The sequence below is a fragment of the Cnephaeus nilssonii genome (assembly GCF_951640355.1).
Source record: "Cnephaeus nilssonii genome assembly, chromosome: 2".
In the NCBI taxonomy this organism is placed as follows: domain Eukaryota; kingdom Metazoa; phylum Chordata; class Mammalia; order Chiroptera; family Vespertilionidae; genus Cnephaeus; species Cnephaeus nilssonii.
In genome coordinates this window covers 81,128,480-81,143,912 of record NC_137073.1, presented here as the reverse complement: position 1 = coordinate 81,143,912, position 15,433 = coordinate 81,128,480, and the positions used below count along the sequence as shown (strand labels likewise).

The window sequence follows — 15,433 nt, the reverse complement described above, 5'->3', positions numbered from 1 at the left end:
AGTGATGAGAGAGAAACATTGATTGGCTGCCTCCTGCACTCGCCCCACTGGGGATCGAGCCTGCAGCCTGGGCATGTGCCCCTGACCAGAATTGAACCTGGAACCCTTCAGTCTGCAGGCTAATGCTTTATTCACTGAGCCAAACCAGCTAGGGCTCTATTTATATTCTTGTCACTCTTCTCTCCCTCTCTACACTGCAGTCATACTAGACTTCTTTTACCTCTGAACTCTATGACTTGAAATGTATTCTTCCCTTACAAAGGAATGCCTATGTCGTTTTGTTTAGTTCTACTTCTTCATATCTCAGATTCAGCATGACTTCCTCAAAGAGGCTTTCCTGATTTCCTAGACCAGTGATGGGCAACCTTTTGAGCTTGGTGTGTCAAACTTCGCCAAAAAACTGAGCATAACTTGGGTAGTGTGTCACTTTGAGGAAAAAACATTATTTCATGTTATTTATAGTTTAAATAACATAAATGTTTCATCCTCGGCATGCGGCCGCCTCAGCGGCCGCGTGTCATCAGAAATGGCACTGACACGCATGTCAGAGGTTCGCCATCACTGTCCTAGACTAATTAAGTGACCCTTTTTACATATTCTGTAGTATCGACAACTTGTCATTTTTAAAATGTCTTTTGTACTGAAATTACTTACTGAGTGCCTACCGTTGCATTAAAGTATAAATTTCATGAAGTCTGCTATATCCCCAGGATCTAGCAAGGAGCAGAAGTCAAAATATGTTGCAATTGAATTTATTGAAATATTAAATGTGTAAAATCCCTATTTTACAGAAAATGAGACTCTTGTATAGTTAAATAGCTAGTAAATAATGATGTGTAACTCAAATCTAAATCTGCCTTTAAGACCTGTACCGTGCTACTCTCATTCCTACAGTGAGCACTTTGAGAGCAGATACTGTGGTGTTTTGTTTGTTTTGTGTGTTAATCCTCACCCGAGGATATTTTTTCCATTGATTTTTAGAGAGTAGAAGGGAGGGGGTAAGGGAAGAGAGAGAGAGAGAGAGACAGAGAGACAGAAAGAGAGAGAGACAGAAAGAGAGAGAGAAACATCCATGTGTCTCACATCAATTGGTTGACTCCCACACGTGCCGGGCCAGGGATGGAACCTGCAACCCAGGTACGTACCCTTGACCAGGAATCGAAACCTGCGACCCTTCATTGTGTGGGCCAATAATCTAACCACTGAGCCATGCTGGTCAGGGCCAGGTACTGTGTTTTGATCAATACTATATCCCTAGGACCTGGCTTAGTACTAGGCATAAGTATAAAGGAGAAATTAAATTAGCTACAATGTCATCACCTAGTATAACCAATCTTAAAATATTGCTGTATTTCTTTTCATTCGTTTTTATGTGCATATAGGTGGCGGATGTGTATAAATAATTTATGTAATATTTTACAAATTTTACAAATGTCATATTACCCATGGTTTTGTCTTCTTCAATTCACTGAATATTTTCCCTCTTGAGTCAGTAATCTTTGAAACACTTTTTTTTTTTTTTTTTAAGGATAGTTTATTGACTTTTAGAGAGAGAGAAAGGGAGAGGGAGAGAGAGAAACATCTGCTATAAGAGTGTAACATTGGTTAGGCATCGTCCTGTGAACTGAAAGGTTCATGGTTGGATTTCCTGATCAGGGCACGTGCCCAGGTTGCTGGCTCAATCCCCAGTAGGGGTACGTGCAGGAGGCAGCCATGATGTTCCTCTCTCATCAATGTTTCTATCTCTCCCTCTCCCTTTCTCTCTCTCTAAAAATCAATAAAAGCATATTTTTTTTAAAAAAAGGAACACAAAAATGATTCAGAATGATTAAGACATCTTTCTATTTCAGCTTGGTGTGTGCAGTGAGTTATACAACTCAGGGTGGAGAAAAAATGTATTTTAGAAAATTCTTCAAATTTCAGGTATTGAATATGACAGTGGTAAATGTTTTTATTTGTTTGTGTGTGTGTTTTGTGTTTGTTTGTTTTTTGAAAGTGTAGTTATTTCTATTTATCTACAGTGAAAACAGGCTCCAAATAAAGCAAATAATATTTTTGGACTTCTCATATTGCTAGCAATCTAAAGTTAGATGTTATTAAGTTAATTAAAAGCAGAGAAATTATCATTACCAATCTATAATAATAAAAATGTAATATGCTAATTAGACCAGACGTCCTTCTGGGCGACATTCCGGACAAAGCTGGAGCAGCGAGGACCTAGCCCTTGCACCTATTTCGTGCATCGGGCCTCTAGTGTACCAATCTGATGTTCTTGTAATGAAACTTGAAGGTTTTTACCCCCAAAATTTTTTTATTATTTTTATAACTTCACGAAGCACACATGAAGAGGGGAAAAATGATTGACAAGTCCAGATAAAATAAGTGTAAATTTTATCAAATTTATAAGGAAATAGTTAAATGAGAAATTATTGACTTGGGCTGAGTACACCAAGCTTCATCGGGGACTCCAGGAGAATTTTGTATTTATACACAATTTTCAAAGTCAGTAATCAAAAATAATTTAAAAACCACTGTTTAACATACGTATGTGTGTGGACTGGGAGACAAGACTAACATGTATGTCATATAGATCTAGCTATGATGCTATATATATTTTTTTATTCCTTTAAGTGAAAGAAAAAGTATTGTCAATAGGAAACATATTTTGCTCTTGCTTTGCTACATTGCTCATTTGTTTAAGATTTTACATGCCTTTTGAAAAAATAAAAGGAATTTCAGTTGCTTAATTTGGTAAACATTTTTTGGTAAAATAAGCATATAGAAAAATACTGAAATAATGTGTTCAGTTTAGTCAAATGTAATGAAGTAAAACCCAAGTAACTATCCCCTAGTCAAGAAATGATGGTTGCCTTTTTAAAGATGCATTTAGGATTATCTTAGGGTTTTTTGTTTCTGTAAGAGTATTGCATACCTATTAGAAAAGTCTTTTACAAATAAATTGGAAAATGGCTTTGACACATTTAAGCCCTGCTATTTAAAACAAGCAAACAAAAATAAATGGTCAAATGATAAGAATCTCCTGCTTGATATGCTTTATTCAACTAGGTTCTCAAACCACTGGATGTGAAAACCAAATTTTACAATGCAGAGGTAAGTGTTGGCCACGTAATATTTTGGATAAAACATTAAGATCTTATTTGACTAAAATTATGTAGTATTACATTCTTTTCGTATTGAAGTCAATTGCTGATAGCCCTGCAAATTACTTGTGAAAAAATGAGCATAAAGTTCAATCAAAAGTGAATAATTTCATTGAAGATCACTTTAATCTGCTGTTTTCAACTTACATGGAATCAGTATGATTTTTATTTTCATTGTTAATTTTGTAAAGCTTTCACCCCTTTCATTAAATTATTGCCCTATCATTCCAATTAATGGTTCTTATTACTGTTTAAAAACATCAGTGATCTGAATATTTACAATGTAATTCTGATATTTCCAAAACTGAAGTGTTAGCTCTAACCCTGCAAAAAAGATTTAATATTTACATGGAAAATATTGATAAGTAGAGCTCAGCAGTATAAAGTTTGTTGTACAACTGGGCATACCAAAATGTCTAAGATAAGGAACCTGACCTACAGTCAAGACCTCTGAGGAGGAAAAAAAGACATAAAATAACAAAACTAGCTACTGTAGTATAAAGTGAGCCTAAGAGAATGATATTTTTAAAAATGTGCTACAGGACCTCTGGGGAGGAGATTTTGGAGTAGTCTGAAGAAGCTTCATGGAAGAGGAGGGGAACTGAGCAGAGTCTGGAAGAAGGAATGTTGGGGAGCCCAAGTGTCAGAGCAGTGAAGGCATTCCAAGCAGAGTTGCCCAGGCACATGGAACCTGTAGTGAAAAGTGTACATATTTGATGGGAGGGTAGAGTCTCATCAAGGAGATTCCTAGATGTTTGGGGTGTTTGTGTGTGTGTGTGTGTATGTGTGTTTAGTATATTTTTATTGATTTCAGAAAGGAAGGGAGAGGGAGAGAGAGATTGAAACATCAATGATGAGAGAGAATCATTGATTGGCTGCCTCCTGCACGCTCTGAACTGGGGATGGAGCCCACAACCTGGGCATGTTCCCTGACTGGGAATTGAACCACGACCTCCTGGTTCATAGGTCGATGCTCAACTACTGAGCCACACGGGCCGGCCTACTAGATGTTTAAAGAGTTGACATTTCTTTTGGGGGTTAGGGGAGTTGGAATACTACATATGTGCTCCACCTTTTTTGTTATTTAATACTGTAATTTTGATTAATTGCAGTATTTGGCTTGGTGAATTTTAAATAGTCTTAGTAATTTATTACTTTGGTAGGAAAGATTTCATTCCTAGTAGGAGGGGAAATTGGTGACTATTCTGTTAGACTAGATATGTTAGAAAGTTAAAAATAAATAGGGCTTTAGTGGGTCTTTTTTTCTATAAGTGGCTCATAGGATAGTACAAATTAAGATATTTTGGGTTTTCTTTGTTGAAGATATGTTGGTATATTCAGATACTTGACAAGTAGTTTTATAATACTTGTCACTTATTCAGTGATTTTTGAATAGCTTTATGAATTGCTAGTTACTCCATGAAAAATATAAAAGTGACATACTCCCCTAAAAAAAAAAAACACCCACAATTTCACCACACCAAAAAGTAACTGATTTTTCATTAATCTATATTCTCTTTCAGTCTCTACTCATTTATATATAATATTCTGTTTTTATAATCATAGTAACAATTTTATTTGTTGCCTTTTTCAGCTAACATTATATGTAAATAAACATAAACTTTAAGTGTTTGCCAACAAACTTCAGAACAAAAGTTTTAGTAAAATCTGAACTTTTGAAAATAGACATCTCTTTAAAAACAAGATATGATGAGGCAGATTCTGTTGACCCCAACTAGGAAATGCAAGGAAATGATAGGAGTTAGTAAATCACCCTAGAGCAGTGATGGGCAATCTTTTGAGCTTGGTGTGTCAAACTTCGCCAAAAAACTGAGCATAACTCGGGTAGTGTGTCACTTTGAGGAAAAAACATTATTTCGCAAATGTTTCATCCTCAGGAGCAGCAAATGTTTATCCTCGGCATGCGGCCGCCTCAGCGGCCGCGTGTCACCAGAAATGGCTACGCGTGTCAGTGCTGACACGCGTGTCATAGGTTCGCCATCACTGCCCTAGACGGTAGGTGATATTTTTTATACTCTGTGACATAGTCCTTACACAACTAAAATTAGTCCAACATTTGTCGCAGACATTTGTATGCTGTTTCTAAGAATTCTAATAATACGTGAGTCACCTAAAAAAACAAGTTTTTATGAAAAATTTTGTCATAGTCTTCTAAAATAGAAAAGCCTTGCAAGAAGTGACATTAGATGCTGGGATTCAAACATTTGGTCACCTGCTGGGTACAGAGCTCCATGCCAAGTGATAAAGAGAAATATAAATAAACTGAACATCTTCACAATCCTCAAGGAACTTAGGTCTAATGGAGGAGACCAGCATGACATAGCTACAGTATAGTATAAGCACCTCTCCCCCACTAGATCATGAAGTGTACTAATACTCTGGGAACATAGAGAAGTGAAATATGATTTCCAGCTATGTATTTGACAAAAAAAGGGACATTTGAGATGACCCTTGATAATTGGGTAACTTTAGAAATATATTAAAAAGTAAGACTCACTGAAATCTATTAACAAGAATAGAATAAATTCTCAATTGTCTGTGGTCTAGCTCAACATTCTCTGAAGTGTGATCCATAGAACCCTAATCACACAAGATGCTCCTTGAAAAAAGGATTCCATTATTAGATAAATTTAGGAGAAGCTCTTCATTGTACGTATTCTGAATGTGGAGGATAGTGTATGTCCATTTTAAGTAATCTATGAAGAATTACAGTGTAGTAAAGAATTTATAGAACTAGAAAGGCATGGAATATACTTTTCTCCCCCAAGATGTGCCCTTGAATATTTGCTTCTATTAAGCACTCACCTGTCATGTTCATCTCTATTCATTTAACCTTAATAGTTTCACCTGTTTAGAAAAATGATTTGTCATATTCCTTTATGTAGCTTTCTGTTTACTTTCTTGTTTTACTAATGCTGTCTTGTATAGTAAATTAAAAAAAAATGCAGAAATGCATTTTATTTTAAAGTTAGTTATTCTTTTTCTTTAACATTTAATTCTGATTTTTCTAATTTTTCTTTTTTATTTTTCCATTAGAGTGACCTCAGTTCTGTGGTAATTTGATTTTTTATTATAAATTTCTATGCTTATCTTACTCACCACTTTTTTACTCTAATTAATCTCTCTTTACAAACATATTGGGAAAATAAAGTTAGTATGAATACCAGCTACTTGACTTCAAAAAGATATATATAATATTTTGTACTTTTAAAATTTATATTAATTGTCTTATTCTGTGAGAAAAAATAGATCAGAGATTAAATTGTCATATTGAAACAATTATATTCTCCTTTTTAGTGCTTTTCCCTTAAGTGTTTTTTTAAAAGAGACATGTTAACCTTGTTTAAAATAGCCTTGGGATTTTCAACATCTTACTATAAAATACCCTATTAGTACTTCAACTCTTTGAATAAACTATCTAGTTTAAATTTATCTTCAAATGCACAAGTGGTTTTAGTTTTAAGTCTGGGTCAGGTAAAGATGGCCCTTTGATAATAGTAAACAGAAGAAAATCGAATTTTCCCAAGTTGGCTAAAATCATATTTTCAAATTTCTATTAACTATAAGCAGTATTTGCTTATGCAGTGTTACATTAAATACATAATAACAATATCAACTGCCATAGCACTGAATTCTTAATTTTTCAAATGTCAAATTATTTTATACTAACTATTCAAACTAACTTAATTTTCCATTATGCTGCTTGTTTTTCTTTCATTTTATCTAAACTCTTCCTAATTTATGCAGAAAATTGCACTTTTAAAATTGAAATGTAGATCTATGGTTATTTTTAAAGCAATGGATTGATGGGATATATTTAGGATTCTTTTGAGAAAAAGTAGCAGAATAATGCCTTTAAATTAAGGTATATTCTTTTAAACTGATACATCATTATATTTCTGTTTTTATTTGAGCACATGTGCCAAGAACTAAAGAATCGGTTTTATTTTAGATAATAATACATTAGAATATAACCTTATCATTATATTTGCAAATGATTTTCATTTTCTGAACTTAGTGTTCAAAGGCTTATAAATGCCAAGATATTTTGGTCATAGTTAGTTTGTGTGTGTGTATATATACATACTAGTATGTGCACATATACATACACACACACACATACACATATATATCATGTACCTATATAACTACAAAATTTTGAACAAATTAATTCTTGAATATCTTTAGTATATTATTTCTTATATAGGTTAGTTTATAAAATAAACCAAATTATCTGTTATCCTTCAATTACACACACAAATAATAATAACCAAATAGCATAAAAAGAATGTTTAACATAAATAATCAGAGAATAAATTTTTTTTATAAAAGTACTTATTTAAATTACCCATTGATTAAAATACTGCTGAATAGCATCACTTTTCAAATCATCACTAAGTACAAAATACCTTTTGTTTTATTTAAAAGTTCTAAAATTGTCAGGTGTAATTCACATATTTTTTACCTTAAATTTATATTTTAAATGAACCAAGAAATTAGTAATGGCCACTAACAAATTGCTTTAATTAAAGTTAAATTCTATAAGATTATATCAAATACTTTATCCACTGTATTAGTGGTCTCTATATTATCTAAATTGAAGCAGTGAGAGAATTGAAGTTATATTATGCTCAAATGTTATAAAGACTAAATTATCTTAGTGTATCACTGAAATCATAGGTATGCAGGTATATTAATCATACTAAATTTCATTTTAACATATTAATAACTTATACTAGAAGATTTAGGATAGTGAATGAAATTCCAGTTAAATAAATATTTTTTATCTTAATACAAAAATATCATAGTTATCCCCCATCCATTGTTTGACAAGTTATCAATTGACTAACACTGACTTTGCCCCTGTTAATTACGTTAGGATGAAGATTTCTTTTCTTGCATTAATTTTGATAACATTGACTTTCAGGCATGAACTAATCACATTTGTGGTTAATTTTTTTTCTTCATATAGATCAGATATTTTGTTGAGGTTAATATTTTAAATAGCATTACACTTTGGTGGATATTTTTTCATATTCTCAGACCGATGAAGTATTTCTCGAAGCCCAGATTCAGAATATTACAACCTCACCCATGTTTATGGAGAAAGTTTCATTGGAGCCATCTATAATGTACAATGTAGCAGAATTAAATTCAGTCAACCAAGCTGGAGAATGGTAAGTATGAATTATGAAGTGTTTATTCTTATTTTGAAAGGTATGAACTCTTCTGATATCTGTTACTCTTGGATGGTTTTTAATTTTTTTAAGTTAGTAGACTTTTTTTATTTTCATAGGAAAATTGATCCAAAAGCAATTTCTCACTCAGAACATCCTAGTATTTACATGTTGTTTTAATGCAGCACATTTGTTACAATTGATGAACCAATATTAATACTTATAATTAACCAAAATCCATACTTTACATTAGGGCTCAATTTTTTGTGTTGTACATTCTGTGGGTTTTGAGAAGTGTAATGACAAGTATCCATCATTATATTATTCAAAGTAGTTTCACTGCCCTAAAGATGCCCTTTGCTCTACCTATTCATAAAAATAAAGATCCTAGTTATTTTCATTTTATGTCTTACTATTTGAAGCACTTCTTTTAATTTTCATAATAATTCAGTGAGTTAAATGTGAAACCTTCATCTTATCCTGCAAATGATAAAACTGAGGCATTGGAAGGAATGATGGAGAGATTAGAAATGGTGAGTTTTAAGAAGAAATATTCAGTCATCAAAAGGAGAGGGCATAGGAATAGATGATGGATTTTTTTGTGAAAACAAAAACGTATGTCTTTCTATAGGTAATTTAGAAAAATAAATAAATGTAGGTTTGGCATTAATATGGATAGGAAGGTAATAGCTGGAGAAAGTGCCTGACTTTCTTAAACAAGAATGAAAGTTTACTGTTATCTTATTATGTTGGTTAGATACAGAAGAGTTCTTAACCTCCCATACAATGGGGAAAACAATTTTCCATTCTCTTCCTATTATTTAGTTCATTTTGGAAATAATTACTTAGTTTATAATATTATGTTTCTTCTTATTCTTTTTTTTTTGTCTTAAGTTATATTTTAGGTAATATATTGCATTCTATTATAAAGAACCTCAAGATTTTCCATATCAACAAAACTTAAACAAAAATAAATCCTCTCAGTATAAATCCTTTTCATTTGTGTTGAAACAAGTCACCTAATCTGTTCTAGATCTTTGGATGGTAAATCATTCAGTTCCTGTCAAAAGGAACAATCACATGGTTTTTCTTTTAAAAGATGCTAGAGAAATCTCTCCATCTCTGTCTCCATCCCTCTCAGTGTAACTACGTTTGGGTCAAGAACATATTTGCAGCCAATGGATACACGCCAGTATTTGTATTGCCTAAAGCCCAAGAAGGAGTTTGCAGAAAAAGCAGGCATCATTAAGGGGGTAACAGTAATCGGGAAATTGGATATAGTGTGGAAAACAAACCTAGGTGAAAGGGGAAGATTACAAACCAGCCAACTTCAAAGAATGGTGAGTCTGGGAAAAACTTCAGGTTTTGGTGTGTGGGGAGGGATGGGTAGGTAGGAAGAACAACTTAAATTTTCCTAGGTCTACACACTAAAAACCAGAGCAATATAAAAGGCATTAATATTACTAGAGAATAAGAGATAAAAGACTAATAATTTTACTGACTTCTAGGGGGAAAAAATGGTATTGAGATAAATGGAAAATCTTCCACTGTTCATTTATCCTTCATACGTGGTTTTTTCTTTACCAAACAAAAATTAAAATAACTGCTTATCAGTTGTTCCCTCCTAAGGTGATTCATACTCTCTGTTTACCTGACTTCCACTATATTAAAGTTTTCCTTTTTGCAATGTCCTGAAACTCTTACTACAGTTACCTACTCAGTTTATACCATTTTTAAGATGTTTAAAATCTGAGTTATCAGCAACCAGTGTGTGAGTCCCACTAATGTGACCTTGTAAGCATTAGTTGGATACCTCATTTCTGCTCTGAGAATAGGGATAGCTACCAGTCTTCCTTTCTTGTGTTAGAATATGCTACAGAATCCTCCCTTAGTGCTGAATATTACCTGTTTTGATATATTCTAAAATTAACTGTTCTTTCACTATTTGAAGTAATAATTTGAGGAAAAAAATTGTCACTGGCCTATTTTTAATGTAACAGTTAGCTGTCGTCCTGCCATGGCATGTTCCAAGCTTTCATGTTTCTGTGGCCTATCCTTGCCCATGTGTCTTGTGAAAAGACATGATTTTCTTTCTGGGTCATTTCAGAGTGATCATCCTCTTTCTGTTTAGGCAGTAATCTTCCCTATTTAGAGCTATGTGTATATGAGCCACAGTACCTTTGGAAAGCATCCCTTTAAGATCAGACCTCCCGAAATGTCTTTACTATTTACCTATGAGATTTATAGACCTTGAGATTTATTATAACTCTTCTTAACATGGAGTAATTATAGCAAAAACAGGCAGGGTCTATAGTGCTGTTCTGCAGATAGTAGCAGCAAAAGAAGTTAGAATGAAGAATAGAATAACTGAAAAATATTTTCTCCGAACATCATCTTGGAGACCCAGCAACTGTTGAGTGAATGTCCTACTGTGGTACCTTCATAACAATGGAAAGGTTTTGTAATACATGTATGTTAACTGTGTTGCTTTTTCTTTTAGGCTCCAGGTTATGGAGATGTTAGATTGTCTTTGGAGGCAATCCCAGATACCGTCATCCTAGAAGAACCTTTTCATATTACCTGTAAAATAACCAACTGCAGGTAATGCCAATGTTTGTGGATGGATGTCCTTTCCTCCTCACCCACCTAAAAGATAATTTTTATTTCCTTTTTTTCTAAGTTATACTTTATTTTTTAATCACAGTTTACTTTTAATATTGTTTTGTATTGGTTTCAGGTATACAGCTTAGTGGTTGGACAATCATATACTTTACAAAGTGTTCCCCCAATATTAGTGGTACCCACCTGGCACCATACATAGTTTATTACAATATTATGGACTGTATTCCCTATGCTGTGCTTTACATCCCTGTGACTATTTTATAACTACCACTTTGAACTGCTTAATCCTAAAAGAGAATTTTTAAGTCTTTTAAATATGTTGTCACCTTTTAAGTTTCCTGTTGACATGTAGCCTTTTCTGACGTTGATGTTGAATACTGTAGCTGATCATGTGGTACCTGTACGTTACATATTTTTGAGGTTGTGCTGCATTAGGCAGTTGATGTATTTGAATACATTCATGCATTATACCCTATGAGGTAGGTATTAATTATTCACAGTCTATGCAAGAGAAAACCAACTCAGAGGTTAAGGAACTTTATTTAAGCTCAGAGAGCTAGAAAAGATGGGGCCAGAATTTGAAACTGGGTGTATTTGACTTCAAAGTCCATATTCTTTTCATTGTTTACACTTCCCTCACACTTCACATCATTAAAGCATGAGATGGTTCTTATGGAATAATATATTATAGATTTAATGTAACAAGGCAGGTTTTTCTGAGCCATACTTACACCTAGGGCTATATCTTTAGTAGTAAAAAATTAAAAATAGGTTATGAATTTAATATAAGGGATAACCATAGATTGGAAAATAGGACTTTGATAATAAAGGGAAAGTATAATCTAGTTATTAAAAAGCAGAGCCCAGAGCTTTGAAGCTAGAAAAACCTAGGATTAAATCCCAGTCCTATCACTTTTGCTACTCCATCTATTACTACTTGGTATTATTATTTGGGGCATTTTAATAATATTGCAGTGATGAGTCACAGCCCTCACTGTGTGAACGTATAATCCTTTCTAATCCATTTTCATTTCCACCTTATGATATTTGTGGGAGATAGGAAATAGTCATCCTTCAAAACTTCAAAAATACCTACTTCCCCTATGAAGCCACCTAGACCCTCCCATGCACAGTTAATCATCCTTTTCTCTCTTACAGCAAAGTTTAATACAGTTTCTTAGTGACACTCATATATTGCTACAATTACTAGTCTTTTCCTCACTGGATTGTGAATTATTCAAGGGAAGGGCCCACGTCTTACCCAGTATTGTAAATGCAGTGCCGACCACAGTGGAGGTGCTCAGCAAACAATACACAGAGAGCAAAGACCCTGCACATTTACAGTGGGGTTTTGGATTTTTTGTTTGTTTGCTTCTTTTGAGATTTTTGAGGTATAGCAAATCCATTATTGACCAAATGACCAAGTGCTATCAACAGTTTCTGGGTTTTTGTGAAACTTAATGCGAAAATTCATGCAGTGCATCTAACCTGGTCTGTGGCACAGCAGACATTTTAAATGTTTATTTAGGAGACAGAGACCTATAAAAGCTAAGTACCATTAAATTGTTATATCTAAAAATCAATAAATTAAATTTTAAATAAATATTTTAAAATATAGAGCCAACTATGAAAAAAGGTAAGAGTTGAAGGTAGTCATGAATGCTGATAGAGTGTTTTTCATTATGAGCCTTTGGTTTGTGTGTTTTTTTAAACAACATGCATGCTTTCATTAAAAGTTGTTTTAATATAAGCTGAACTGATGATATCAATTGTAAGCAGAAGCAGGCTTTTTATGTTAACAGTGAACAAACCTGAATAGTTTTTACTTCTTATAAATCTTGTCAGTCATCTTCTGTGTTATCTCCATGGTAAAGAAACATAAATAGGACAAGCACTGGACCAGACTCAGTTTGTCATTCTGTTTCCTGCGGATTACCTAACAGAAATAGGAAGGATGCATAGCACCAAGATTAGACACAGATGTCTGGAAGTCTCCCAGAGAAGTGGCAAAGTTGTTAAAGTGGCAAAGCAGGGAGCCAGATGACTAGTAATAGAACCAGAAGGCCAACAACCAGAAAGGCAAATTAGTCTCAGTGACACTTTAAACCCTAGAAGATGCTATCCTCTTTCATTTTCATGACTCTTATCATAAGTGAAATAAAAATGATATATTTTAATTTGTTTCTGGCTTTTAATTCTCCTGGACTCCCAGAAAACAAATTCACTGGAAGTAATGCAAGAATATCGCATCCCTCTTGTGAAAGGAACAAGATTTATTCCTGTTTTTCTGATTCCCCCAGCAGTGAAAGGACTATGGACCTAGTTTTGGAAATGTGCAATACCAATTCTATCCACTGGTGCGGCATTTCAGGAAGACAGCTTGGAAAGCTGCATCCAAGTTCCTCTCTCTGCCTTGCCCTTACTCTACTGTCTTCAGTACAGGGACTGCAAGTATGTTATCTTTTCAATAATTTCAGTATTTGGGAGCTATTAACCCATCGTACTGTATCCATACTTTCTCTAGTAACTACCATTGAATGAAAACTTAGGCCTATATTTTTCTCTCAATAGAGCGTCTCCGGCTTAAGACTAACAGACACGTTTTTAAAGAGAACATATGAATATGATGACATCGCACAAGTCTGTGTGGTATCTTCGGCCACTAAAGTGGAAAGCTGAAGAAAATTTCCAATGTTATGCCTTTCATTGAGTTTCACAGAACTTTCTGTATTTTTTGTCACCTTTGTAAAATGATCAAGTCAACAGTAAAAAGAAGTATATGTTATTTACATTTCTTTCCTGTAAAACAGTTAAAATATTAAATATTTGTTTTGAAAAGACCATCTACTGGTTTTATCTTGTGAGTTATATTCTCAAGAAACATTTGTATATTTTCTACACATATCCTTTTTGTTTCATTTAGATGACCATTGGACTTTGTTCTTTAAAAGCTCTATATTTGAGGCCATTTGTCCCTAGCAAGTATCTAGACCAGGCATCAGCAAAATTTTTACGTAAAGGGCCAGATAGTAAATATTTTAGGCTTTGCAGGCCTTGTGGTTTCTATTGAAGATACTCCACTCTGCTGTTGTGGTGCAAGAGCAGCCAGTTGGCCAAAAGAGCACAGTGGGTTTTACAAATCAGGCAGCCAGCCTGCAGGCCATAGTTTGCTGACCTTGACCTAGGACAGTGGTCGGCAAACTCATTAGTCAACAGAGTGGCAAACTGCGGCTCACGAGTTTACCGACCACTGACCTAGGAGATACTACTGTTTCTTAAAACTTAAGAATTTTTATAATATTTCAGTTAAGTCCAGATTTTTCCTAGCTCTTTAGTCAACAGAAAAAGTTGTTTAAAACAACTGAGATGGTCCTCGAATAACCTTGTATTTACTAACAGAGTATGAATTCTTCCTAATTAGTGTATTGGTGAGTTTCTGTGTTTGTATATACATATAAACCCGCACATGTCTAAGTTTCAGTTACCAACAGCAGATCTTAGATTACTGCTTACTTGGTTAACTTTTAACTAAGAAGCTTGACTCTTTTCTAAGTCCCAAAATCCTGTTGTTGTTTTTTTCCCATTAAAAAAAAAGCCACTTATTTTCATAGGCATATTTAAAGGATTTCCAGCTTCTGATATTTGACTTTGAATTCTAAGTCATGTATTAATATTATAAAACTTTCTACCTCTGCCTATAATCACATTAATTTTACTTATACCTTGAATAAAATAGTGAAAAAGTTAAGTGTAACATTACGGAGTGTAATGTTTTGTCAGGAAAATAAAAGGTTATGCTGTTAAATAAACACTTATTTCGGTAAGTGGAAGTAAGGATGTCCTATATAATAAAAGCCTAATATGCTAAGTGTCCAATCAGTTCAACCAATCAAAGCATAATATGGTAATGATATGCTAAGGCCGCTCAACCACTCGCTATGACGTGCACTGACCACCAGGGGGCAAACACTCGACTGGTCGACCACTCACTATGACGTGCACTGACCACCAGGGGGCAAACACTCGACTGGTCGACCACTCACTATGATGTGCACTGACCACCAGGGGGCAGACACTCCGACTAGTAGGTTAGCTTGCTGCTGTGTTCCGGCCGATCAGGACTTAGATGGGCCAGACACGCCCTGGAACCCTCTCATGGTCCCTCCCCAGCTGGCCAACCTCCCGTGTCCCTCCCCAGCCCTGATCGTGCACTGGTGGGGTCCCTCGGCCTGGCCTGCACCCTCTCACAATCTGGGACCCCCCTCGGGGATGTCGGAGAGCTGGTTTCAGCCCAATCCCACAGGCCAGGCCGAGGGACCCCACTGGTGCACAAATTCATGCACTGGAGGGGGGGTCCCTCAGCCAGGCCTGCCCCCTCTCACAGTTCAGGAGCCCTCAGGGGTGGGAGGCGACACCCCCATCACACCTCTGCTGCTGCCACTGCCAGCAGTG

The 15,433-nt window shown here is 34.8% G+C and overlaps 1 protein-coding gene across 4 annotated transcripts in view; it reads left to right on the top strand.

Annotated features, from left to right (window-relative positions):
- Positions 1-13,822, top strand: part of TRAPPC13 (trafficking protein particle complex subunit 13) — a 31,405-nt gene extending 17,583 nt beyond the window's left edge. The window contains exons 6-13 of one of the 4 annotated variants that reach the window (XM_079796687.1): positions 1,851-1,923; positions 3,067-3,111; positions 6,219-6,236; positions 8,226-8,359; positions 9,501-9,699; positions 10,860-10,960; positions 13,285-13,432; positions 13,553-13,822. In XM_079796687.1, coding sequence (XP_079652813.1) covers positions 1,851-1,923; positions 3,067-3,111; positions 6,219-6,236; positions 8,226-8,359; positions 9,501-9,699; positions 10,860-10,960; positions 13,285-13,432; positions 13,553-13,660 — 826 coding nt within the window. In that variant the 3' untranslated portion in view covers positions 13,661-13,822. Of the gene's footprint in view, positions 1-1,850; positions 1,924-3,066; positions 3,112-6,218; positions 6,237-8,225; positions 8,360-9,500; positions 9,700-10,859; positions 10,961-13,281; positions 13,433-13,552 lie in introns of all 4 variants that reach the window. The other 3 variants (XM_079796686.1, XM_079796689.1, XM_079796688.1) reach the window with 3 other exon arrangements.
- Positions 13,823-15,433: the final 1,611 nt, after the last annotated feature.